Genomic DNA, 26,532 nt, shown 5'->3' with positions numbered 1-26,532 from the left:
AGACCATTTCCTAATTTATCCAAACCTATCACGGGAATCTCTCCCAGATTTGACATACCAGAAGCGGGAAAAATATAAAGTTTGGATGAAGAGGGAAAAATGCATTTTAGAAGTATCTCACAGAATACCTTTTGCCAAAGATCGAACTATCTGATTATACCACCAAGGAAGTCCCCACTCCCCTGAATAAGAAATCTGCAATCCGCAAAGTCTAGAAGATTAATGTTCCAACAAATAAACAGATGGGGGGGGGGGAGAATCAGAGGGCATGTTCAAATTTTGAACTCAGCAATCTTGAAACATATCTCAGTTCTAACAAAAAAAAATCTGCATGGAAAACATGAGAAAAAACAGGATGATGCATACCCATTACCTCAAAACAGCAGATAACAATTACTCTTGCATGCTTCATGAACAGTAAGCTCATTCAAAAAATGCGTAAATTAATAGTAATCCTATATGGATTACTGTTTTGAGAGGAAATGGTTTAAGGTAAACTAACAAAGCAATTCAAGTGAAAAACATGCAGCAATTCAAAACTCCTGAGATGAAAGAATACAGAAAGGAGTGGTTTGATGTGCCACACATGAATACTGAAAATGGTCTGGTAATATCAGTCTAAATCCTTGCAGCGTCTGCTCAGACCTTTATCTTGCCAAGCTGAATAAACAGAATTCCATGCTGTTTATTGAGCAGTGTTTTCAGATAAGATGTAAAGAATTACGTCCATGAAAGGACTATAACAGTATTTGATATAACACCAATCAAACGCCTCCTCCGTATGGTGCCACTATACCGACTGTCTTGTGTTTCTGTTCAGGCAGTAGATGGAGGAGCTTCAGGGATGTTATACGTAAGCATTCACTCTGCAAGCCAAAACATGTCTTAAAGGGTCCCAACATCTCAAATATTAATGAAGCATCATTCAAAAGAAGAAAACAGGTGACAAGGTAGCAAGTTGCAGAGATCAGGACTGAAAAAGTGTTGTCTGCAATACACAGTGTTCAATTAATTCTCATGTTTTCAGATTTGTTAGTTTGAGAAGGGAGTTGTTTTGTGTTTTTATGGGAGGAAGAGGCCAGGGAGCAAGCTGGAGTCAAGCCCTGAACTCTGATGCTAACTAAATCTGGTTCAACCAGATTTAATCTGAGGGCTGACAAGACAAAAGGGACACTTCCGCTTGTCAGTTCACCTTTTATCTTTCCTCTCCAGGACAGTGGGTAACTAGTGCCCCAACTTACACATGAAAGCTTCTGTTTCTGTGTGGTGTCCTTATGCCACGCCCAAGAGTGGCACGTTATAATAAATGAGGCCAATGTTGCTGACAGCCTAAAGAAGTTCCCTGCCACAATAAGCAACAGACAGGGAAGGTCAGAACTAGGGAAAAAAAAACCCAAACAAAAAAAACCCTCATAGCTGGAAAGACAATTTCATCCTGCAAGAGAGTCAGAATACTAGAAGGACCTTCATGCCATGTTTCAATACAGATCAAACATTTTACTACTGGTACTGGAAACCTATAGCTAGTGGCAGCAGCAGGCAACTGCTTGTGACATACAAGAACTTAACACACTCATTTTCATTGTCTTAATAGCACTGAAAGTGAGCAAGTAAATCTTACTCTAACCTTAATATTGAAAGATTGTCTACAGATACTTGACACACGCTGCTATGAGAGACTTTTCTTTCAAATTCAGCTATCCTGGTAAGTATAAAACAAGGAGTATGGAAAAAAGACATTAAATAGAAAATGTAAACAACAGTATTACAAGGATAGGCAAACTAATGGAAGTAAATACAATCTCAGGCTCTTTATTATACAAACACATCAACAAAACAGCTATGCCAGCACAAACCCAATGGCAACCTTGGACGACTCCTTCCAGCATGTATGTTCCCTTCTCCCACCGAGAGCATTCAAGCAATGAACGCTTCATAAACATTGCAAAAACATCCTTTGCCTTAAGAATTAGCCAGTGAGACCTGCTATCACCACATCCACGTGAAAGATGAATGAAAAAGGCCTGGAAACTATCTACTACACACACCTTGTCTAACAGGACATTACTAGTCCACAGCCACGCAGGCAGAGAATTGTGATGTGGATCCCAGCTGAAGAGTCTGGACCACCTCATAAAGGGAAAAAAAAAAATAATCCACAGACGAAGAGGCTAGAATAAAGAAGATTTAAAATATATCCCCAAGATAGTACTGCTAGGCTCGCAGATTACATTTGTCTTGACCTCATCTTTGTTAGAATTCACATCCAGCAAAGCTGTTCAATACCTAACATACTATTTAAATTCCTTCAGTTCCGAGTGCTCATTACAGCTGACATTTGTCATGTTTATGAATCAACTCTCTCCCCTTTAGAAGTTTTTCTTAATAGATAAAAAACCATTGCACATTTAAAGATCCATGTCAGTCCCTTAAAAGAGACAGGAGCAAAGGCAAGTCTCAAGACAGCTTCAGGCTGCCGGTATCTTAAGTGTCAAGGCACAGGTCCTGTGTATTCCAGCCGATATCACAGCACAGCTTTTTAACAAAGCTGTCTAATGTATTTTGAAACCTATCCTACTCATTTACTGCTAACATAAGTTAAAAAGTCACTAAAGATTCAGTCTAAGAACAAAATAAGCTTGTACCAACCATTAAGAAGATTTATTCACACTACTAAACGCCTCTGACAAGCAAGCTAACTCCTCCAATTCTTTCACAATGTTAAGAAGATTCTAAATAAAACATCCAACATCATTCTCATCACCTCAAAGGTCAGCAGTTTGGCACCTCATATAGCTATTACTTCAAATTCACCTTTGTTCCTCACGTTGTGTGCTGTCAGTAGATGAGCCTACAGCATCACAGGCAGTGCAAGAAGGGCACTACCAGTGCATCACGCCTTTTCTACATAACCTTGTTCTCTAATGTCATGATTAACTAACCTCCACCATAAGTTTCCCCAATACCTTTCAACTGCTTTTGAACTCACCACCTAAAAATAAGAAAATATTTTCCAGGAAAAGAATGTACATTCATCTCCAAAGTGAAGACAACTGACCTCAGAAAGCACCAAATTAAGCTTACAGCACCTATATCACAGTCTTATCCTTGTAAGAACTACATTGATTAGTGCAACCCCTTTATTTGACCTTTATAAGGGAACTTTAAAAGGCTTGGTAACACTGTATCAAGTTAGATGTAAAACTCTCAAATGACAACCACAACACCACCCCCCAATTTTAGTTCTGTAGAACAATTTAGGTAATGACTGATATCTTAAATAGGTAGTCCTTTAAGAAAAACATAGGAAAAAATAGAAAACAAGAAGCGTAAGGCCAGTGCTCATACCTGGAATTAACTACAAATACAAAAAGCCTACGATGAGTAGCCTATATTTTCTGTATGCTGATTGGCATCAGCCCCACCCAGGAAAAAAGCAACTGTAGTTACCATTGCCTCTTGACAAGCTGTATCATCTTTGTACAATTTGTAATCAATCCAACTCCCACATCAGCTGAAATTCCTGTAAACTCAAAAAGCTTAAAAAAAATGAACTGAACTACCTGCATTTACTTGAGATCTGGCTATTAAACCAGGGAAAGGAATGTTTATCAGCCCATTCAAGTAGCCTCTGAAGTCATTACCTTTCCGATAAGCCACCACTGTGTTAGATGTTCGACTGTAACAGCAACTGACCATTTTAGGATGATGCTATTTTTAGCCCTGTGATGCTATTCCTAAGAAAATAATTAGCAGACTTGTCTTGTACGCTTTCCTGCAACTCTTGTTCATTGCTACCCAATTCTCACTGTAAAGCTTTTGGAAAAAGCTATGGGATCTTCATGATGTATTAAAGTAACTTCACAATTCAGTAGAAATTAATTAAGCACTTCTAGTTCTTTGGAGAAAAGAAATTATCCCATGTTCATCCTTTGGGAGAATCAGATGAAGAGTCGGAATCAAAACCTGCATTAAATACTAGCCACCATTTTCTTCAGTGAAGAAATTAGCTTAATGCTGTGAATACAAAGTCTCGGGATTACTGTGGATAGCCACACACGATCACCTCCTAGCCTGACACAGGAAAATTCAAGTTAGTCATTCATGGGAGAAGCCTGGCATCTCACCTCCTCTGTCCCTCTTACTCCAGTGGCAATACCTTTAAAGTGATTCAGTCGTAACAAACCTCAACAAGATAAATGGGGCCAAACTGACTAAAATTTGCTGTGTAACAGTTTGGCACATTCTTGCAATATTCTAGTAGGAAACTAAGTAGCCAATTAACTATACAGTACTAAGGGTTTCTTTTATAGTGCTTGAAACTTGCCTTTGGGTACCTAGCATATGAACTTGGAATAGGCATTCTAGATGACAATGTTTCTTTCTCCCCACACTTATTAAATTTGTTAACGAAGTACAGCATGTGCTTTGGCTACAGCCCAAGAGACCTATTTCCAAAACCTCCCCACCAAATAATGAAGCACATGTAAAAATTATAGGAAAGAACTGCAAACGTTGTCACTGGGGCTCAGAAGACCAAGTAAAATTTTGATCTTTGGCATTTAAGAGTTCTTCAAATATACCCTTGAACAAGCATCACGTCTGCAGGACAGAAAAACAAAGAACTCTGTTTATGGTATTTTATAACCTAATTTACAGAGCTAAGATGAGCAATGAGTTGGACAGATTAGCAGAGAGGAACGATGAAGAGCTGCTCCAACTTCACCCTGTGCACTGCTCCTTCTCCACCAACAGCCAGGTCATTCAAGCTGCCGGGCTGACTTAGACTGAACCCTGCCAGGAGCAGGAGAGCCCGTGCCAAATGCCCAAATGAGTTTCATGTCAAAATGGTAGCCCAAAAGCAATCACCTGGGAGCTTCAAAATTCTGATAAAATAAGGAATACAGCTAAAACCACAACTGCCTCCAAATCAGAATGTAAACAGCAATGTCCACAGAAGAACGTGCCAATGAACAAAGAAATTGCTCAAATTCTCCAAACTCACTGAAAGCTGCAGTTTTGAACCTGTACCCCCTGCTAACAGCATATCCAAAAGCTCTAGCAAGGAAAAACACTATCTTAGACTGAAACTGGTGATAGAATTTTTATTTTAGAGCAGCTAGAGAACAAAGGTTTCGAGGAAGGCTTGCCCTCTTGCTTCTGGTTCCAACGCAAGCAACGTGCAACTCCGTTACCCAAAGGCTTACTCCATGACTGTATTCTACATCCCTCAGGAGATGGTATCCAAGTACTTCAGTTGCAGAGTAGAACTTCCTCCTTTGGGACATTTTGCCTTATCTCATTAAGCTCCAGTACAGCATGTCTCACTAGGGCGGCTAATACTTTGAAAGACTACAGAAATATACTTACGCTTGCTTTGATTTTATTTTTAGACAAAACCACGTAAAAACCTATTTCCTTTATTTAAGAAAAGCAGCTCTCCAAAGTACAGACCATCAAACTCTAGCCAAAATAGTAATGCTTTAACAGAGCCAAAAAACTCTGAAGCTGATCCAGTAGCACTGACTGATCTCATTAGCTCCTCTCATGAAAATATACAGATATGACTTCACTCCTGGATTACACTCCTATATTTAGTTTATACCTAATATGGATATTCAGTGTACAGAACTAAGTCATTTCCTTTCCTCATGTAAAGTTCCTTGCCCTTTGTCTAGCCAACAATACAAGGAATAAGTTTGAACTCTCAGAGAACTCGCACACAAAGACAGTTGTAATTAATAGCAGTTTAGCTTATGTTTTTCACTTCAGCATAAACAAACACAGCATTTGGAGCCCTAAAAATCAGATTGTGCCACAAATGCATGTTTGACCTGAATTAAAAAAACCAAACAACTCAAAACAAGTTTAAAAAAATTAACTATTATCTTTTTTTAGGAAAAAAATATTCTAAATAAAGGATTTAAAGCTCCTGAAGTCAAAGCTCTATTTAAACTCATATCAAGGCAATACAATCATTTTGGATTTGGGTTTTTTAACTGTTAAGGTGTTCACAAACTCTTAATACAACAAATGAGCACAGAGTGAGTACCTAACATCTATCTTAAGAGTGAAACTATATCATTCCGAAGTGAAGAATATGCAAAAAAACCCCAACAACCTTGATTAGGACAATAAGTTGTTTGTTATGGGTTATTTACAAAGAACTTTGAAGATAAAAAAATCAAATTAGATGGATAACAAGTACAGATCTAAATTATTTTTCCATGGACAGTCAACTTGCAACAACCACTATCTTAATTAAAGTTTGTTGTCTTAGACAAACTAAGTGTCTACACTGGCAGACAAAAACACCTTACTTTCTTCCTATGCTGTTCAGTTAAGGTTTATAGAATTGCACTGCTCAGCTGATTATCAGTTGCAGGGCAAAAGAGAACATCTACCAAAAAAAAAAGGGACAAATCCAATTACTGCCAAGTACAGTTATCCAGTCTTAAAAGTAGCTCTTGTGCATTTCTAAGTGGTATGCCCAGCCCAGCCAGAACTTGGAATGGATGTAGGCACTGTTATAAAAGTGTGTAGGCCTTGTGTTAGTCACATCACAATAAATGTCTCATTTAAAAGAGAATCCGAACATGCTCACACTGGTGAGAAAATAATGACAGCCCAGGGCTTTTTTTGTCCCTTTTAACTAATGTACACTTTTAAAAATCAAACTTGCAACCTCAGAGTACAAAAGTCATTTTCCAAAGTACATAGATTACTATTTAGCTAGAAGTTAAATGAATTCCCCGACTAGACTCTTCCAAACACAGATTTTTGTTAAGAGACAACACAGCCTTCAAAAATCCACAAATTCAGCTACAGAACCAACTACTTCTCTGCTCACCCCATTCACATTAAAAGACAGACAGTAATAGCCTTCAAATAAAGAACTCTCTTTCCTCACTGTTTCCTTCCACAAGATTAGGTCAGGACAACCAGTGAAAGACTAGACAGTGACACTGAGTCACTTCAGGCTGTGAGGGTAACGATTACTAACTTCTTAGGATTCTAACACTGTCACAGTGCTGCCCACTGAAAGATTATCAGACCCTCCCACCTACTTCCTAACAGTGAAACTGAGTTTACATAAGCATTCCTCATATATCTACATGTTATTTCTCAACAATCAATTATCTTTATGTACAGACAAGACATCTCTTAAGAGGATTCTCATTCTCTTCAAATATTTTCACAAGAACTTTGGTGTTAAGTATGCTCTTCCCTGCTGCTGTGAATTCCTTACTGCACAAACACGCAATCACAGACTGACATACAAAAGCATCAGGAAGAAGACTCTGCTCCGATCCTTGATGCATTTACCCCTGACTTTTGATAGGTTCCAGGCCCTAAAATTTGTCCCACAATACGTGCTCTGATACACAGGCTTCTCTTTCCCCTTCAAGCCTTCAATGCACAGCCTGAGACATTTCCCATCTGGGAAAACTGAGGACAGATTTGTCTTTTATAGCAGTATCTATGCTCAAAGAATGCATCTATGGTATACAGCACTTGTATGCGCCATGGAGCAAATGACTCAGAAGCACCACTACAGATGACCGTATAATCCCAGCTGGCAGATTAGCAGGCTGTGAAGGGCAATGAGTCGAAATTCAGGAACTCGGGCAGTTCTCAGACCACTTTGTGGGGAAAGGAGGAAAAGCGCACAAATGTTAGACATACTTCAGCTGCAAAGTAAAACACCAGTTCTCTTGACAATCTATCTGAGCTGTCTAGATGTTAATCATTGGAAAAGGGAGGAGAGATGCCAGTGAAGAAAACCATTACTGTTCAAGTGTATTCAGAAGCAATTTCTGACTGAAGAAAAGCTAACTCATCTGTGTAATCCCTTTGAAAATGATTGCTAGGAGTTATTAAGCTTACTTTCCAATGTTTTGCAAAAAAAATTAACACACTTGAGACCATCTCTGTATTTTTAAACAATATTGTACCAAGTGCACCAGCTTCTGTATTAGCAATCAGATTCAAATCAAAAAGCCAAGGAGGTTTCTGGCTATGAGAACTTTCCCAAGGAGAATTTAAAGGAATATACTTTGCTGGCCAAACAAGGAAAAGGCCTGATTTATAACAACTAAGCACAGGATATTCCAAGATGGTTACGCCTCAGTTTACAAAGGGATCCTTTACAATGCTCCAGTATTTCCTCACAAGAAATAAGCCACCCATGAAATTTTGCTATCTATACCAAACGCCTATCAAAGGCGGACTGAGAAAGTTCTCAGGTTCTGAGGTTATTACATCAAAACCTCCAAAGGATGATCCGGTACCTAAGGAGGAGACTTATCTAATAAGATTATCAAGTGACAAGCCTGCCCCTGACAAGACTATCTCTGAGAAGCAACGTTGCATGTCTCTAGTCTTATTTCCTTGTATTGATGTTCCTTTTAATTTTACAGCTATATTGTAGTTGCCGAAATAAATAAATAAATAAATAAAAACCCAATGATGACAAACAAGATCATGGGATGGTTTGTTATAAACCAATATACAGCAGCTATACTACTCCAGAATGACGCATCAGAGCTTACGTAAGGATACTCGCAGGCAACGAGCAACTGCAAGACAAAGGCAGACCTGAATGCGTGCAACTCAGACAAATCACACTCCTCCTCTCACCCAGCCCTGAGCTAATATCAAGTCTGCTGCTAGAGATGCAGATGCACACATCCCTTTCCTGCCACGAGCTCCAACATTTGACTGAACAAATGGACCTAGATCCCAGAAGACAAACAGTTCACCTGCCAAATTTCTGTTTAATTCAGACATACAAAAATGTAGACCAGCTTCTGTTACAATCATTGGAAGTGTTTTAGAGTAGGGTATTTATTAAATGTGAAATCACCGCTTTTTTTCTACTGACAGTACAATTCACAGGTAAACAGACAGTAGACACTATCTGATTTTCAAAACGGGTGCCCAATTTCGCAATGACATCTTATTTGAAAGCTGCCAGAAATCCAAGGTCTAATTAATTTGCAAGTATACACACGTTACACAATTGAAAGAGAGCACCTTCCTTAACCTATATCTACTGTAACCCGTCTCATGCCAGCAGATACACAACTATGAATTTCTTGTTTGTTGAGTTTGTTGGGTTTTTTCTTTGACACCGAACCTGTTGATGTGTCTTCACCTTGCTATTACAAGAACAATGCACTCACCGACTGCCCTCTAGAACACCGAGGGCTGAGCTTTAGGCAGCTTCCATCCCCATCTCCTTTGTACACTGTCTTAACAAAACTGCACAAGTAGTTTTGTAAGCTCTGTCCTGTGCTTTCCACAGATGAGTGGTTCTATTTGACCAAGTCAGTCCATCACACTTTTTATTTACAATAAAAATCCACACGCAATCAACTAAATTGCAGCTATTACAAGTGGCCTATACGAGTTGTATTCAGATCACAACGCTCAAGTTTCTGCGTGCACGTTCATTACAATGCAGTCTTCACTACTCTAAAACGCCACTAGGGCATATAAAAATATTCTTGTTAGACAATGGAAGTGGGCCTCCCTCATTAATAAAACATGCCAACGTATGAGGAAACTAAACGAAATTAGATACATCACTAGTTTCTCCTAATCAGCTCTCAGAGGAAAGACTTGAAAGATATTTACTCTTAGTTTAAAAGAGACCGCAGGCAGCCCACCAGCACTGTAATGAAAAAGCTGCTGAAGCTACTCATTATATGAGACCAAGAAACAGATTATTCATCTCAGTTTCAGCACTGTAACACATTTTCTTACCTAAGTATCCTAATTCTGTACATACGTTATCACAGACTATGAAAATACAAGTTACAGCAGACTGATACACTGTCTCCTTGAACAAATCAAAGCCATTTGCTGGTGACAAACAGCCCTATATAGTTATTCATAACTGAAACCTAACCATGTGTGCACTCCTCCCCGTGCCGTGCCCATCCTATTTTGTTACTGATCACAATTTAATAAGATCCAAACCCAACACTTCGGGCACGAAGCCAAACAGTTTCTCCTGCTTCACAGGTTTGTTTCTCAAGCTTTAATCCATACCTTTGTTTCATCTTAGTCTGGCTGCTACAATCCTTTGTATGCAGGTCATACAGTTGCCGCCCTTCAGCCGCAGGCATTTGGCAGAGATTTCTTTTTTGGTCAAGAAGTCTTTCCACTACCTCTATCTTAAGAGCTTCGCTGACTAACAGTGCACAGGTAGATTCCAAGACCCCATATACTGTTTGAAAAGCTACATTGCGAAATACTCTAACATTCACTCAGTAACTTCAGACTTTTTCCAGATTGCGCCCGTAACCAGGTGAAAACTGTGCAACAGACAAAAGCAGAAACTGAGCTTCCCTTTTATAGGGGAAAAAAAGGACTCCATCGACATCTAGTGCTCTTCTAGACAGACACTATTAGTTTTATTGAATAACCATAAATATTCTGCTTGCATTTTATGAAGTGACCATCTTAATGAGACAGGTAGCAAACGAGACTTCTATCAGCTTTACAAAAACACTGTTCCAATAATACTGAACAGCTTCAGTGAAGTGTGGGACAGGCAGCAACACCCAGATGAAACAACTATTTTGGTCTGTCTGCTGGGGTGGGGGGGTGTTCTTCCTCTGCAGGATTTCACAGGGTAATAACCTCTACCTGAAGATCATGAAGGCAGACAAAAATAACCTCTTTTTTAACCTGAACTCTATCCTAAAGGCAGACCATATACAGCTTGCAGCAGTCATTCATAACACTGGGAAAAGGGTTCCTTGAGGGAGATACTATTCACTGATAATCCCAAATATAGCCTTCTTAAATCCATGCCAAGAAAGAAGTTTCAACTGAGAGGGACAGAAAAATTCCCTGCTTTTCCCCTTTCATACAGACTCACATCTTTATTGATCCAATACCGATTTAATCAGAATCAATACATCTTTCTCACAACTAATTTTATACCTTCTTCCATGCTACTCTTCATGCATGAAATATCCTCTTTAAACAGACCCACAAAGCTTATTTCCCCTGCCCCCAAATCCTTCTGCCATCAATCACTGCTCTAATTTGTTTAAAAATAAGAAAAATCGGCCAATGAACTTTAGGACAGATGAAGATAAGTTGGCATGTTATATTAAAGAAGTACTGCTATAAATAATTCAAAGTAATCTGTAACTTAATTGCTGTAGTAGTAAGTTCTAACCTCTACACTAAGAACCTAAATATTCTGACTAAAATCAGGTCTGGAATCCTCCACTGCAATGCTTTCCCTAGGTCCCGTTACTGCCTCTCGAGACTACTAAGAAGTCCAAAACAGGAAAAATTCAACATTTTCAGAGTCTCATTTAATAAATAAAATCTATATTTAATGACTTATTTGCAAAGCTCTACCTAGTCTGCTGGGAATTGTCATGTTTGTCATCATGGCTTTTATACCAAGCAATTCCCAAGGTCTCAGATGAAGGCTTTCCATTATTTTCTCACTGCAACAGAAAGAAACTTCATCTGAAAAATTAAAATACTTCGTTTATACAGAAGCTTTCTTCAAAGTAAGTTTGACCATAGAAAAAAAAGAGATTAGCACCATTTACTCTCTGCAATTTTGATATGAAGGAAGATGCTGCACCACTAGAGCCCCGGAGGATGCAAAATATTGCATCATACTGCAATATGTGAATGCAAAACATGTGGAGATACCATATGGTATCTTTGCCAGATAAGGGCAGTGCAACACATGCTCATTCTTCTAGTTTAGAAGAAAAACTGGTGATGCATTTACATGTTTGGTTTCTGCCACAAAAGTAGACTGCTTAGGCAGGGGATTGAGTAAAAAGTAACCCGTATTTTTACTGCCTTCATGCGCACACTTGGGCACACAATGCAGAGAGCTGAATCCCGAGGGTGATGTATTGTGGTGCACAGAGCAAGTTACCCCTCTCGGCTACCGATGCCCACAATCCTGCTATGCACCAGCTGCAGCATTTGCTCTCGGGAAAGAATTTTCCAGCAAACGCACGCAGGCACACTTCTCAAAAGTGACTTATTTGCGGTTCGCATTATCACTCGCTCCCGTCTGTACACACTGACTCAGCCCCGGCTCCCCACGCTCCCTCCCCGCACTGGGCACACACCCTCGCCTCCCCGCCGAAGGGCCCTTTTGTGCGCGGCCGCCACGCACCGCGGCGAGCGACGGGGCGTCGCCTGCAGCCCGGCCCGGAGCCGCCCTGAGGAGAGCCCCGCGCTCCCGCCGCCCCGCCTCGTCCCCGGAGTTGGGGGGGGGGCTGAAAGGGGCTCCCCGCCCTCAGCACGGCGGGGGGGAGCCCCAACAGTAGGCGGGGACGGGAGGTCCCGGGGACGGGAGGTCCCGGAGGCGGCGGCCCCCCCCCCCGCCCCAGTCTGCCCGGGAGGAGCGGCCCCGAGCAAGTCGCTGAGGGAAACTTGGGAGCCCCCCGGGCGGGAGCGGGCGGGAAAACGGCGGTTGGGGGAGGGGGCGCCCAACGGTCGGAGCGCGCGCTCGGCGCCGAGACGGGACCGGACGGGACCCCCCGCCTTACCTTGACGAAGAGCTCGATGACGGGCTCCTTGTCGCCCTCCTTCAGCCCGTTCACCGGCACGGACAGCGCCATGCTTCAGCCTCCGCCCGCCTCTCGCCTCGCCCGCCGCTGCCAGCCGGGACGGCGACGCCTCACCGCTCGCCTCACCCGCCCTGCGCGCGACTGCGGCCGGCCCCGCCCCAGCGGCCCAGGCGCCCGCCGGGGCCGGCGCGGGGGGCGGGGCCGGGGCCGAGGGGCGGGGCCGGCGCCAAAGGGGCGGGGCCGGCGCTGAGGGGGCAACGGTTTCCATGGCGGGCCCGAGGGCGCGGTGCCGCCTGAGGCGGGGGGGGGGGTGTCTCCGGCGGGCAGGGCCGGGGGGCGCCCCCGGGGCGGCGGCGGGACACCTCCGCGGCGGCGGGGGTCACCCCCGGGGTGAGGCCGGCGGCGGGCGCTGCCAGCTGCTGGTGCGATGCCCGATGACCTAACGTCTGGGAGCGGCCTGCTTGGGCCCGGCCTCGGCGGAAGCCGCAGCCCCGTGGGCGCTGCCAGGCCCGGGGAGCGGGTCGTGTGTGTCGCCCCCCCCCACCCCCCCCCCCCCGCCATCGCCTCAGCCCCGGGGCTGCAGCCCGCCTCGCCGGCGGGGAGAAGCTTCCAAACTAGAAACTTCCCCTTCACGGCCCCGCCGCGCTCCGGGGTGCGGGACCCGCCACGCCGCGGGCGCCTGCGCCAGAGCAGCAGAAATAGCTCCTTTCCTGGCTGGGGGAAAATCTATTTCGAGAGGCAGGGAGGAGTGTTTCCAGCCTAGTTTCTCGCTCGCTATTAAGGTCGGGGACTGAGGAGCTGGACAGAAAAACGCGCGGGAGAATTGGGCAAAACGTCGGAACGAAATTAAACCGTTTGCCCTTTCCAGTCTTTTCACCAAAATAGCACAAGGCAGCGCGCAGCCTGCAATCACATTTTCCCCATGCGACTTCATGCCTGCGGAGTCCAAGCCGTTGCGAACAGAGCGGCTTTTATGCCTCGGCAGCACCCGCCCTCGCTCCCAGTCCTTCCTTTTTTCAGGAGCTCAGACTCCTTTTAATAGTCTTGAGTTCAGCTGCACCTGAATGTCTCGGCAGAGCCGTTCCCAGGGTAGGATGCGCTGGGGCTGAGGGATACCCCGAGGTGGCATGGAATGACTTGTCGACGCAGCTTTCCGCCTCTACTGCTTTAATGCTGTCTGTGACCTGGTGCGGGGGACGAAGCCTCCCTGTAATTTGTGCCCAATGCAGCCAGAAATGGCTCCGGATGAAATGGTTACCAACGGAGTATTAGCTGGTAATAACAAAACCTCGTATCTCTCCAGGCATTTTACTACCCTCGGTTCTGCATAACCGGATGTCTTTAAGCAAATTTCATCTTTGAATGCCCTTGGGTTGTTCATCTAGAGCAGGAAAAACTGCTGTCAGCCCCTCTCCCGCTGCTGATAGGGCTGGGCAACCGATGTGACAAAGTCCTTTTCACTCCCGTTCCTACAGCTTCTGCACAGCCCGCCTCAGCTCAGCAGACTCCCTGGGAGTCCGTGGAAGATTCGTTCCTGTTTGTCTTACAGAGAGTCCAAGGAATCTCTCTGATTCATGGGGTGGGACAGTCTAAATTGGAAATCAGTGTGTCACTGTAACCAAACGGATCTGGGAGCAAGGCAGGACCATGCCGTTCAGCCCTGTCCAGGAATCTCACTGAATAATTGCCCTTAAATTAATTGCAGCTTGCACCACAAAGGACACCGTCGTTGGAACGTGGGTGGGACAGAGAGGAGGGAAGAAACGTTTCCCTTAAATGGGATTGTCACAGATACCTTCCACAAGCATCAGTTTTGGGGCTTTGCGCTCACTTTTTCCACACGGCAGAATAAGAAATTCGCACCGCTTGGGCCAAATGTCCCCAGTAGGTTCGGGACCTGGTAACGAGGGGCTTTTATTGCAAGGCCGTTGCAGCACGCTGGCAGGGGAAAGTTGTTATCCCCTGCTGCTTGTTTGGCGCCTGCTGGGAAAGGCAAGAGCTGAGTCCTCTGATCGGGGGCCGAGCAGTGCCAGGATAGGGAACGCTGAGCCAGATACCCCTCTCGGCCGAAGACCAAGCCTTCCTCTCTGTGCTCCACCATCCTCCTCTGCCAAAAGTTTCCAAAATCACAGGGTTTTGTAAAACCTGAAATAACTTTATAAGACTCCCCAAAGCGAAGAACCACCTACTTTTCAAAAGGCAGTGTTTTTAGCACAAAGAAATAGCTCTCCCACGGTGCCGCTAAAGGTAGGAGTAGAGCAACAAATTTGAGGTCTGCGAGGCACTCTGTGCTTTTTTATGTTTTACCAGCAGTACAAAGGAGCTGCCAGGGCCGTTTTTTCCTCACTACCACTGAATTTCTTCTCTAACAAAAGAGTTTGCATGCTGTTATCTTGCAGAGCAGCTAATAGCTAGCTTATTTCATTTATATCCAGCTGCACCAGCCTTGTCTGTTGCTTAATACCTTTTCAGTTATTTTACTTTTAGATGACATTTTCCTGTTTTCCAGCTGGCACCTGCCAAACCCCTCATCCTCCCCATTCAAATGAAACCTCTTTCTCTAATGATGCTCGGAACAGTTTTGAACGTTGAAAGCTCTCGATTCTTTCCTACTTCTGTAATTGCTGCTTATGTTATCCTGGAAGATTTTTTGCGATACTACTTAGAATTAATTTGCACAAGCTTTACAAAATAAATAACCGGTCCTCCTAACAATCCGTAGGGAAGTGAGCATTACCCACCTTTCACAGCTGTGAGGAATGAGTCAGAAAAGTTAAGTGACTTATTCAAAGCTAAATTTGCACCGAGTCAGGGAGGCAGAACAAAGCACTTCTGGCCCCCCCACCTATGCTTAGATCAGTAGGTCACTCCCTCTATATTATTTTATGCTGTATTGAGAAGGCTTATTTCCATTTGGCAGAGCAGCAAAACAGCATATTATTGTTTCACTTCTCTAGCACTTTTGGCCTTTATGCGGCGATTTTCCATCTCAAACTTTCCAAGTGCTTTTGAAACCGGAGGCCTCAGATGTTAAAGATATCAAAGCAAGCGCTCTCCTGCCCCGGCCCTCGCTGTGCACATTCAGCCGGTGGAATTCGCTGCCGCGTTGACCCCGGGTTTCAAAAATGGCTCTTTATTTCTAAGGGGAATTTTTCAGGCACTGGAGGAGCTCAGCGTGCAGGTCATGTTGCAGCTCAGCGGGACCGCATGCCGTATGAACATCCCGGCTTTTAAGCTTAATTAAACTGCTTTGAGGAGAAAGGGTGCTGAGGAAGGTTTGGAAGGCAGAATGCAGCTGGGCCATCCAGTGCCGGCCGCGGCTGGAAGCGAGAGCCTGGCCTGACAGTCGGGTTCGTTATAGCTCTTTAAAGCAATGGTGGATGAAGCTGCGAGAAGAACCTGCCCACGGACACCTATTAAAAGAAAGGCAGAAACGACACGCCCCGGTTTAAAAATACCAGCATTCTCATTCCAGTGCTAATTCGGGTTCCTGGGCTTGTCTGCAGGCTGGGATGCTGCAAAGTCCTTCCCTGGAGACTTGAAGCGGAAGAGCAGTGACCGCAGGCCCAGAGACCACGTTTCCCAGACGCTCTGCTGTGATGGTCCCACTTAGCAAAGTAATCCCGTAAGCTCTAATTTCCTTAAGCCTCCCATCCGGACACCATGTGAGATTTTGGGCTCCATCCATCACCTGCCACCTAGGATGGACTATTTCATTGTGCTGATATTGCTCATTCATTACCCCTGTGTTGAGCAGTGTTTGTTTTTGAAGCTGATCGGAGGGTGTTAGCCAGCCAGATTTACAGGGAGTGCGGGGGAAATCAAACTTCTGCTTGTGTCAGACTGTTTGCAGTTTGCTCTAACGCCCAACCAGCTGTCCCTAGATAGCTCATTTTCATCCGGGGCGGATGCCAAATTTTAGCATTAACTGCAGGCTCACGGAGCTGGTCCCACAGGGCGCTGAAGTCAGCAGCTGAGGACACGCAGCGCTGCGTGGAACCGGACCCAGAGTTAACATCTGACACTGGTGAAAAACACAGTGGAAAACAGCTCTCTGCTGTGGGTTGAGGCAGAATTACAGGAGCAGAGGACACAACCCGTATCATTATGTGGGAAGTTGACTTCATCCCACAGTTTCTGGGTCGCACCTCTTTTGCACAGTCCAAGTGAACACTGCTCCAAGAGGACTAAATGTTTCTAGGAAATGTTAATCAAGAACTTTTAGTGGCAGTAATTGCAGCTTGGAGTCATTTAACAATCGATGTACTTTCCATGCAACAGCATGCTTTTTTTCTGGTTACTGGCATATGGTCCTTACCCCGGGGAGCTGGACGGTAATTAATGCATTTTGTGGTTAAATGTTTGGACTCGGCATCTCACGGCGCCCGAGGAGAAGGGAGGTAGACAAAGCAGGCATTGTCTGCAGGTTTCGCTGGGCTGCCTTAGGTCCCCTACATTGAGGCACGGTGGGGGCAGGTTTACGGGAACGCTGAGACAGGCAGAGTTTTCACCTCGCTTCTTTTAGCATCACTGAAACACTGGGAAAGTTAAACTGCTTGGCATCTCCCCACGTTTGGAGGTGATATCCAAGGAGGAGAAAAAGAAAGTTGGCTCCCAGGACCACACATACAACACGAGTAATTGAATGCCTGACTCCCCTCTTTCAGCAGGAGGTCGTTGCCATGCCTCTTGTCGCCTCTCCATGTATTTCTCACTGCCCTACTTTTAAAATTCAGATGTTGGCCTTTTCTCTACCGTGAGCATCAGGAAACAAAGATTTCAGCTTCACCCTTTTGTAGAAAGGCACCTGGAAAGGACCGAGGGGCAGAGTTCGAGCCTCAGCTAAGCGTGAAAGAAGCTGGAGCTGAGTCTGGGTGCTGGGAAACCTCCCAGGACACATCCCTGCAGCGGCACTGCGCAGACGCACACGCACCAGGGCACCTGGAGTTTCTTCAAGAAAATCCCAAAATGTATTGCAGTTCTGGTTTTAAAAGTTACTTGGAAAAAAAAAGGCAGTGTTTCCTCTGCCTGCTTAAATAAAATCTGTATTTCCCCACCCTTACGTATAGAAGTTGTCTGAAAGTATAGAATCATAGAATCATTGAGGTTGGAAAAGACCTCTAAGATCATCGAGTCCAACCATCGACCCAACACCACCATGCCCGCTAAACCATGTCCCTAAGTGCCTAAGTAAATAAATTAAGGTCATTGGCTGTTTTCTTTTAAGGTTAATCTCCAGGTGATTCAAAGAGCTGGACTGATAGCGTGATTTGGTTAAAGAAAAAAACACCAAGCGACCTGCTTCTCTCCAAATAAAAATACTAAGTTTGCCTGGCTTTGGTTGATTAAGTGGTTAAATCAGCCACACTACCCTGAAGCACAGCGATCAAATGCCACCACCTAAGTTTCCTGCTGAATTTCTGTCATCTGAAAAGCCTGAAAGTTGCCGCTAGCTGGGGACTCCTCTAATGAACTCTTTCCATTATATCCCTGCGGCTCCCAGCTGCGTTTCAACACCGTGGACTGGCTTCTGTCACGAAGCTTAAATGGAGGAAAAGCTGTTTGATGTGGCTTTTTAATGGTCTGCAAGTTCTGTAAAAGACCCCGGGGGAAGATGTGTTATCGAAAGCCAGCGCGCAGCACCGGCAGCCTCTCCTGTCCTGCGTGTGCTCCATTGTGTGTGAGCAGAGAGTGGAAGCACCAGCCCCTTCCCCCTCTTTCATCAGCTCGCAAACGGCATCTGCAGAGGATCAGTCCAATTAAAGTAATGACACCGAGCCCGTGTATTTTCTCTCTGGGGTACAGGCTAACATCAGGAAAAAAAAAAAAACCAAACAAATCCAACACCAAAACCTCTTTATCCCCAGGTTTGCTTGATCCAAAACCACGCTATCAGTGTAGGCACCTGATAATCCATCCCACTTTATTGCAAGACTGTTGCCTTTAAAAATACAAACCACTCTATGTGTTTTCTTCTCAGTAAAGACCCTGCTGATGTTCTTTGCTCCACAGCAAAGCTTCAAGCGTGAGAGAAACCCTTGAAGGAGAGAAGGGGGCTACTTTCTGCTCACGAGCGGCTGCCAAACATGCGCAGCTGATGAAGGTGTGCGGTGCTATCCCACACCGGAGCTTGGAGGGCAAGGGGAGGGAGAGGACAAAGCAAACAGCTCATTCGAGGCCCCAGCAAGGAACCCAGCTCATTTCACTGTGATACATGCTAAGACTCAACTTGCACCCAGGGTCTGAAATCTCTTTATTTCCGTATCTGCACACTTGGAATGAAATGGGCCCCTGCCCCGACCTGGCAGAGTCTTCTACTGACCTGGCAGTTGCTGGTGTGTCAGCAGTGATCACAGTCAGCTTGCTTCAGAGGGGCCATCAAAACCGAATAATTCAATTAATTCCTTCTCCTAGGGGAATGGCTGGACGAGGTTAAGTGGTTTGCCCCGGGGTCACCTGCAGAGCAGCAGATCATTCAGAAGTGCAGGTATAAACTAGTCAGTATCTGAAGTTTTACATCCCTGCTAGCTCCCAGGGCCGTTTCCACTTCTAGCCGTAGCCACGAGTATCGTCCCTCCAGGCTCAGTCCCTCTTGCCTTCCCAGATGCCGATGCCCAGCCCCGTTTTGCTCCCCCTGAACACCAACCCAAGCCCATTCTCAGCCCAACCCCGCTGACCTCAGCAGTGCGTTTGCTCATCCGGAGTTTACGATGGTCCGAATGGAGCTGCACCAAGGAGTCGGTGCTGGGCTTGGTGTAGCCCTGGGGTGGGTGGCCAGGACACGGCGTGGAAGGTATGGTCAGTGCCAGACCCTCGTGCAGGAGGGAGGATTTTCCACCTCCCCCTCACTGCTCTGAGCACTTACCTGTTCCCAGCGCCATGATGTGCAAAAGGGAGGCAGGTCCCTGCTCCAGCCCGGGCGGAGATGTCTCCCCGTCACTCGTGTCCTGCCCCAGGTAAGGAAAACATCAGTGCCCTCCTCTTCCCCCTGCTCTGAGCCTCAAAACTGAACGTGGCGCCGGGGTAAACACTCGCATGCCGTAGGCACAAAAGCCCTTCGTGGTGCAGTGCCGTTTTGGCAGCCGCCTCTCCCCATCTTTTCCCCAGGCAGCAGTCTCTGGCTGTTCCCGCAGCGCTAAGCCTTGAACATCAGACAAGCGCCGTCTAAATCCCTCGGCAGATTAGGCAGTTAGCAGCAGCAGTGAGGAACCCAAATTGTCTCCCTGGGTGCATTTGCCCCTCAAGGCCTGGCAGGCAGCAAGATACTGATGTGACTAATTGTCTTTTTATCACGTAAGGACAGCGGGGTTACTGGAGCCCAGCAAAAGGCTGCTTCGGGGCCATAAATCCCAGCCAAAGCCCACAGTAACAGGGGCAGCACCGCGTATGGGGTGAGGACTCGCAGGGAGCACCAGACTTGATCCCTGAGCAGTTACAGAGATGCTTTGCTATGGACCCAACGCAGCCGCATCTGCGGGGAGAGCAGAGCATCCCATCCCGGCTGCTGGTGCTCCTTTTTGGGTGCTGTCAAGGGTGCTGTGCCCCAAGGCGATGCATGGGCGTTACTCATGGGGTAATGGGACACAGCAACCCGCATTGCCAAGCAGTGAGAGTAAGGGGAAGCTCGGACGGCAGTATTAATTGCTGTCTGGCCCTGGTTTAATGCAGAAACACGAGTCCCTTGCAGGTTGCTGCTCTCCCAGCTCGGCCCCACACCTCCATGGAGGGACCTCCTGTCAATGGGGTGAAGCTGTGCACCACGAAGGAGGCAGCTGAATTCCCCCGAGCTTTCCAGGCGGTTCTTTGGGCGAAGTCCACGTCTAAAATTAATTACGTTCATCACAAGGAACAAAGCAAACACCCGTCACGGAGCCAACCTGCTCTGGACTGATGGCGTAAATGCCAATCTGACTCAAGCAGTGGCATGATGAATGTGGATTTTATTTCCTCCTATCTATCTGAGTCACGGTGGAAGGAGACAGAACTTTTTCAAAGGACTCGAGAAAGAAAAGGAAACGCGGTCCGGACAAGAAGCCAAGATCTCACAGTTCTACCAGGACTCAGAAATAATCTTTTTGATAAAATTATTTGTATTGCAGCAGCACGTATAGTGCTGGCAGCTCTCTGAACACAGTGATAGAAACTCCTCCACCTTCTTTAAACCTTGCAGCCTGAGGAGGCACAGCGGTGCCAAGGGAATGATGTCCCAAAGCCCCGAAAACCTCCTGAGTCACGGCTTAAAAACTCACAGAGGCAGCTGCGGTCCTCGTCGAAGCCACTTTTGCCCTGCAGACAGGGAGAACAACAATCCTGCGGGGCAGAACCAGAGCAAAGATTTCCCAAATCTTCCCATTACAGAGCCGGTTATCTGCAGCACACGCTCTACCTGCTCAGGCTGAAATTCTGGTATTTCTGAACACCGGGTATTTGATTTTGCAATTTTAATAATCACCTCTTCAGCCCAGTGGTTTTTCTGTTTAACAATCACTGTAAGCCACTCTTCAGGCTCCTACTAAGTTATGATAAGAGCTGTTTAGGGACAAAATTTGGGCAGATATTTGAGGGCTGCAGCCATCCCTCTGCCCCGCAGCCCAGCCCAGCACAAGGGCTGCCCGGAGCCCACCCAGGCCCCGCGCAGCATCTCTCTGAGCACCAACGCTGCTGAGATTTTTCCCCTTTTAAATCCTTTGCATCTGTCCCGGCCGTGAATCGCAGTATTTCTAGGTGATCTGCATCGCTTCCCCGGCTGCTCACCGCAGCGAGGTGAGCAACGGGACCAAAACAGAGCCGTGCACGGCAGCGGGCGAGCATTGCCACCAAGGTGGTTAAAACATGGGCTGCTTTTCTACAACCGTCCTCATTAGATGCACGAGAGGTTTCCATGATTCAGGTTTCTTTTACTGATTTAACACTTGCTCCGGGTAAGCAAATGAGGAATTAGCAGGGCTGCATCTGTGATATCATTTAAATTCAAATGGCGCCCTGGCTGCTCATTAATAGCGGGGATGTGCAGTTCGAGACAGTAAACCCAAATCCTCTGTTGGCAGCAGGCAGAAATCCCGCTCTCCACGCACCCCTTCTCCCAGGAGGATGGGGCCGTGCATCCAGCCACATCGGGCTGGCTTCAGGGGACTCACCCCAGGGGCAGACAGATTTAGGGCTCCCTGAACATCCTGGCAACCCCCCCCCCCGGGGCTTTGTAGGGGAAGGTCCCCACGGCATCCGCCCTGTGCCACACCATCTGCCTTGGCATTATGCTGCTAATCCACTCGTCACGTCGGAAGACGCCTTGCTTCGCATCGATGGGCACGATCTGGGGGGAAATTCAACGTGCACAACTGCTCGGGCTTCAGCCCAGCAGGGCAAGTCCCTATTTCTAGCACAGCAAACCTGTGCAAGGTTTGGTTACATCCAGACCCACTTAAATCCCCCTCTCTTGGCACTTCCAAAGAGGGCCTATCCCCATCCCACCAAGGACAAGACTCCAAGGGGTTATTTCCTTGCCAGCTGGTAGCGCAGCTCCATCTCAGCTCCTACACACCACGGAAAGCCGGAGCAGCAAGCCCACCCCGAGGCAGGGTGGTGGCAGCTCACCCGTCCTCGGTCCCAGCACCCAAGGTCCAACACACGTCACGTCATGTCATTGCGGAGGCCACCACGGCTGGTGCTGGGGAACTCTGCTCCTTGCTTTTTGCATCCTCGACGGCTCCATCTCCGGGGAGCGCACGGGTAAGGAGCCGAGGGTGGCTGCCACGGGGACACTGACGGGCCGCGGTGGCAACGCACAGCCCAGAGGCCACCGTGGGAGGAGCTGGAGAAGGGGCTGATGCCACTTGGGCTCTGCAGGCAAATCCCCACCTGCAATCGGCCAAGATAAACCGGCGCTGCTGGTTGCACCCAAACACCGCCTTGGTTCCTCCTTGATATGGAGGAGACCCACACGGCACCGTGCCAGGATCCGGCTGCCTGCTCACCCAGCTGGAAAACTGGTGTCCAGCACAGGCAGAAGTGGGGTCCCAGAGCCCCCCCAGAACTCCCGCTGCACCAGCTGCATCACTGGAAAATCTCTTGGCCACGATGGCAAAGCACGGAGGAAAAATTACTACAGACAAATTGGGTTGATGTGGACAGGGGCTTCAGAGCATTTTTTTTTCTTCCTTTGGGTGCCTCACTTCCAGTAATAGATGCTAATTTTTTTTTTTTTTACAGAAATCAAAAGGTTTGTGGTTGGTAGCAGGTGGGTGTGACACATCCACGGCAAAACAGAGCCGTGGGGATTGCAGTGGCTGCGGGAAGGAGCAGGGGGGACCGGGACCTTTTATAACCTGGAGAGCAGACCTTTACCTTCGGGGCAGGATAGTGTGGCAGGAGCACCGGGGCTCAGAGGATGCAGGACTCGGCATCGTTGGCTTGTCCCGGGAATCTCCCGCTGCAGCCTTTCGACCTGCAGCATCGTTACAGCTTACCCGAAAAGCTGGGGAGCCGGGGCCCCTTCCCCGGCGGAGCCAGGCGCCTGCGGGGCTCACAATAGCAGCATTCAGAGCCGTGGTCCTGCCGCAGCGGCGTGGGGAAGGCCCCGACGAAGCCGGCATGGCGCCGGTGCCAAAGCAAGGCCAAGCCGGGCAAAGGGAGCTGCAAAGGACCACAGCGATGGCCGGGGGCTGCAGCGACTCCGGCCAGCCCGAGCCTGTCCCGCACGTGTGGCCCACTGCCACATGCTTTTTTTGGGGGGGATGAATGGCACAGCCGGGAGGGTATTTCTTTTGCCACTTGCTCTTATCCCTGCAACTGTAAATCTTCATTCCTCTCCTCTGTTTCCCCCCCCCCCCCGAGTCTGAAGTTTATCTGGGTTTGGGGTCTGGCCATGGGGGACCCCAGCACCAGGCGCCTCGGGGGGCTTTAGGAAAAGCGTTACGTGAGTAAATGCATCCCGAAGCCCTGGGGTATTCCTGCCACGGTACTCATGGGTACTGCTCCTCGGTCTCACCGCAGCAAAGTCACCTCTTTAACTGCCAAAAGAGTCTCAGTCATCAGAAGATGATGTTAATCGCATGAGCATCGCCGAGCATTTTATCAATATCAATCTTCGTTACGCCACCAGGGAGTGCTAAACCCACTGTACTGATGGGGAAACTGAGGCAGGAGGGAGGGCTCCCATGAGTTGCCTGGCTCTACACAGTGAGTCGGCACCCCCAGCTCAGCACCAGCCTCATCTCCCTCCTCCTCCCGCAGCGAAAAACACCCAGAAAAGGACACCGAGCAGTAAATTAGATTAACACGTGCTGCAGCGTCTCCACGCTGCGGCGCAGGCAGCGGAAGGCGCTGAACGCTGCGCTGAGGGCAGGGAGGAAGGAAGCAGCAGCTGGAGAGTGGCCAAGTCCCCGCTGGCAACGCGGCCAACCTTCAGACAAGGTGCTCTGTGCACGCAGCGTAATTTGGGCGAGTCACGTAGCAAAGCCTTGTCGCCGGAGAGCAGCGTTTTCAGCTCGGGCTGACGGCTGGAGCAACCCCGTCAGCCGATCCAGAGCAGTGAGGGGACGCTGGGGTGACTTGGCTCATAGGATGCTCCGGCTGAAATAGTCTGATTGCCCTTGGGAGGGTGAAAGGCTTTTTTTCCTGAGGTGAGATTTACCCTGCCGTGGCCCCGGGAACCCACAGACCACCGACATGAGCCCTGCGCCGGTGGAGATGGTCTCCTCCTGGGTAACGCCCTATTCTCCCTCAAAACCTGTGAATTACTCCCTTTTCGCACAGCTACCTTCACTTATCTCTGTTCTGGATAACAGCGAGGTGTCCGCTTTCCTCGTCTGGAAAGAAGAGTTGAAGCTGAAAGCGGAGTCTGCCTCCTCCCGAAGCTGCGAGAACAGCTCCCTTTATCCTCCCGCATAAATAATAGAAGGATTCATTCACATGCTTGTAACAGATTAAAAATAAATAAATAAGAAAGAGCTCAATTTTGTTTCGCCAATCATGCACTTAATGTAGTTTTCCCTTCTTGTCCCCTTGCGCCGGTGCACGTGGACTCGCAAAGATTTGCATAAGCTGGAGAGGAGCCAAACCATTTCTGTCTCATTAAAAAAATATCATCGCACTGACAAAGGTAATTTTTACACATCAGTAGTCAAATCCACTCGCTGAATTAAAATCCAGCTGACGGAGAGACTGTCAATTTTTAATGGGAGCTTCCCCCCTCCTGGAGAGGGGAAGCACGTGGGGGTTATTCACAAAAGGGATCGAAATTTTTTGCAGCGGCTCCGCTGGCTTCAGTCTCATTTGAAGCACGCAGCCGATTATTTTCCTCATTTAAAACCTGAATGAGGAATTACAAAAAGCCGCTGCCCCTCCCCAGGCAAATACCCTTCCGTGAGCTTTCCACGCAGCGCCGGGAGCCCAGGCTCAGCCCGTCCCACCAGGGACATTCACTTCTCCCGCCGCACGTGCCGGGTCAGGGCAGGGGCACCACGAAGGCAGTCAAGGTTTGTGCTCCTGGGGCCGGCCCGGAGCAGGACACGGCATCAGCACAGGTCAAGGGTGAGGAGAAAACTCAAAGGAAGATCTGGCTGAGCAGATAAGTGATGGACGTGCTTTTGTGAGTCTGGCCGCACGAGCTGAAACTTGTCTCCCAGGGTCCATCCCCGAGCTGACGTCGGCAGCCAAAACTCCCATGTATTTCAGCACAGCCACAACACAAGCTGCAGCTCTGCCCCTGGATTTAACACAAAGCTTTTGCAGGGGAATTGAACAATTCTTCCCCCCCCAGAGTCGCTTTCCCAAAATAGCCGTTATCCGTGTTTTCTTTTAAGTAAAACAGAAGGAGTCAGAGCTTCCCAGGCCGGGGATTCAGAGCATCGCCCAGCCCTGCCCGGGATTAGCAGACGCGGCTCACGTGCACCGGACCAGCCCCGCTCCTCTCCCACAGCTGGAAAGAGCAACCTGAGCACTCAGGTATCTGTTTGACAACGTCCTTCTCCATTTCTCCTACGCCCCGGGTTTATTACCTTAATGCAATAGCAAGATCTGTCTCCGAACGGGTTGCGTCACACGCCGCTATCGCGGTCAGGTGCCGGTGTCACAGCCCTCGTGGCCACGCCGCCAGCTCCTGCCCGCTCCCGTCTCATCTCCCTTCTCCCGCGCGATGACTGTTGTTCACGACGCGCACAGCTGTGTGCTCCATGCCGCGCACAAAGGCGGCATTGATTTCGTGAGCGACGGCTACCTACGGCGCTCTGCCCGAGGGGCAACTGCATCCTGCCTTTGTATAGGAGGAAGGACACAGCCGGACCCCACATCCCTTCTGCTGTTTAACTCATTACATCGTGAGTTGCAGCGTGGCCTGGCTGGGGAAACAGATGTGGGAGTTAAAAATGATTCCTCTGTGTGTGTGTCCCCCCCGGGGCTGCGCAGCCTCCCCCGGTCCCTCGTGGCCCAGAGGTCAAGTCCCGCACCACCGGCTGCCGCAGGTGTTCACCGTGCAACCCCCAAGGGATTGATCCCGAATGAGACAAAACCACCGTTCTTGAGGAACCTGCCACGATAGGAACTCCAAACGTAATTAATTTGCGATTAAAACACCTTGCACTAAAGGCTCAGAATCATCCCCCCTCTGCAGCAAATCCTCTCCTCGAGCCGCCGGGGAGCTGCGCTCCCAGCACGGACACCGGTCCCAGTTTGGGAGCCAGCGCGCTCTTTCCCCCAGCGCTGATTTTTGGGGTTATCCGGAACAACCTCAGCAGAAAACAGAAGCAAAACAATGCTGAACAAACAGGCAGGTACGGCACAAGGTGACTGCTGTCACTGTGCCCTCTAATCCCAGTCTCACCCAGCCAGATTAGGGCGTCAAACACTGACTCACCTGGCCCGGGAGGCGGCCACGTCCCATTATAAAATATGACACTCCCAGCTAAGGAAGCGTTTTCACGGCTTTTCCCCTCCCCGGGACGCTCGGGCTGGCTCTGCGCAATAC

At 47.8% G+C, this 26,532-nt stretch overlaps 1 protein-coding gene and 1 long non-coding RNA gene across 2 annotated transcripts in view; both read right to left on the bottom strand.

The window, feature by feature from the left end:
• The window catches only part of CLIC4 (chloride intracellular channel 4), a 33,152-nt gene extending 20,458 nt beyond the window's left edge, over window positions 1-12,694 (bottom strand). The window contains exon 1 of the mRNA XM_076357171.1: window positions 12,549-12,694. Within this exon, the coding sequence (XP_076213286.1) occupies window positions 12,549-12,620 (72 nt within the window). The 5' untranslated portion in view covers window positions 12,621-12,694. The remainder of the gene's footprint in view (window positions 1-12,548) is intronic.
• A 6,117-nt stretch (window positions 12,695-18,811) lies between these two features.
• Window positions 18,812-22,309, bottom strand: LOC143169670 (uncharacterized). Its single transcript, XR_012996907.1, has 3 exons — window positions 22,164-22,309; window positions 19,435-19,516; window positions 18,812-19,025 (listed from the first exon to the last, which is right to left on the bottom strand). It is a non-coding gene; the product is annotated as an uncharacterized LOC143169670 (long non-coding RNA).
• Window positions 22,310-26,532: the final 4,223 nt, after the last annotated feature.

Source organism: Aptenodytes patagonicus, chromosome 21 (genome assembly GCF_965638725.1).
Source record: "Aptenodytes patagonicus chromosome 21, bAptPat1.pri.cur, whole genome shotgun sequence".
NCBI lineage: Eukaryota > Metazoa > Chordata > Aves > Sphenisciformes > Spheniscidae > Aptenodytes > Aptenodytes patagonicus.
This window is presented reverse-complemented; position numbering and strand designations above follow the sequence as displayed.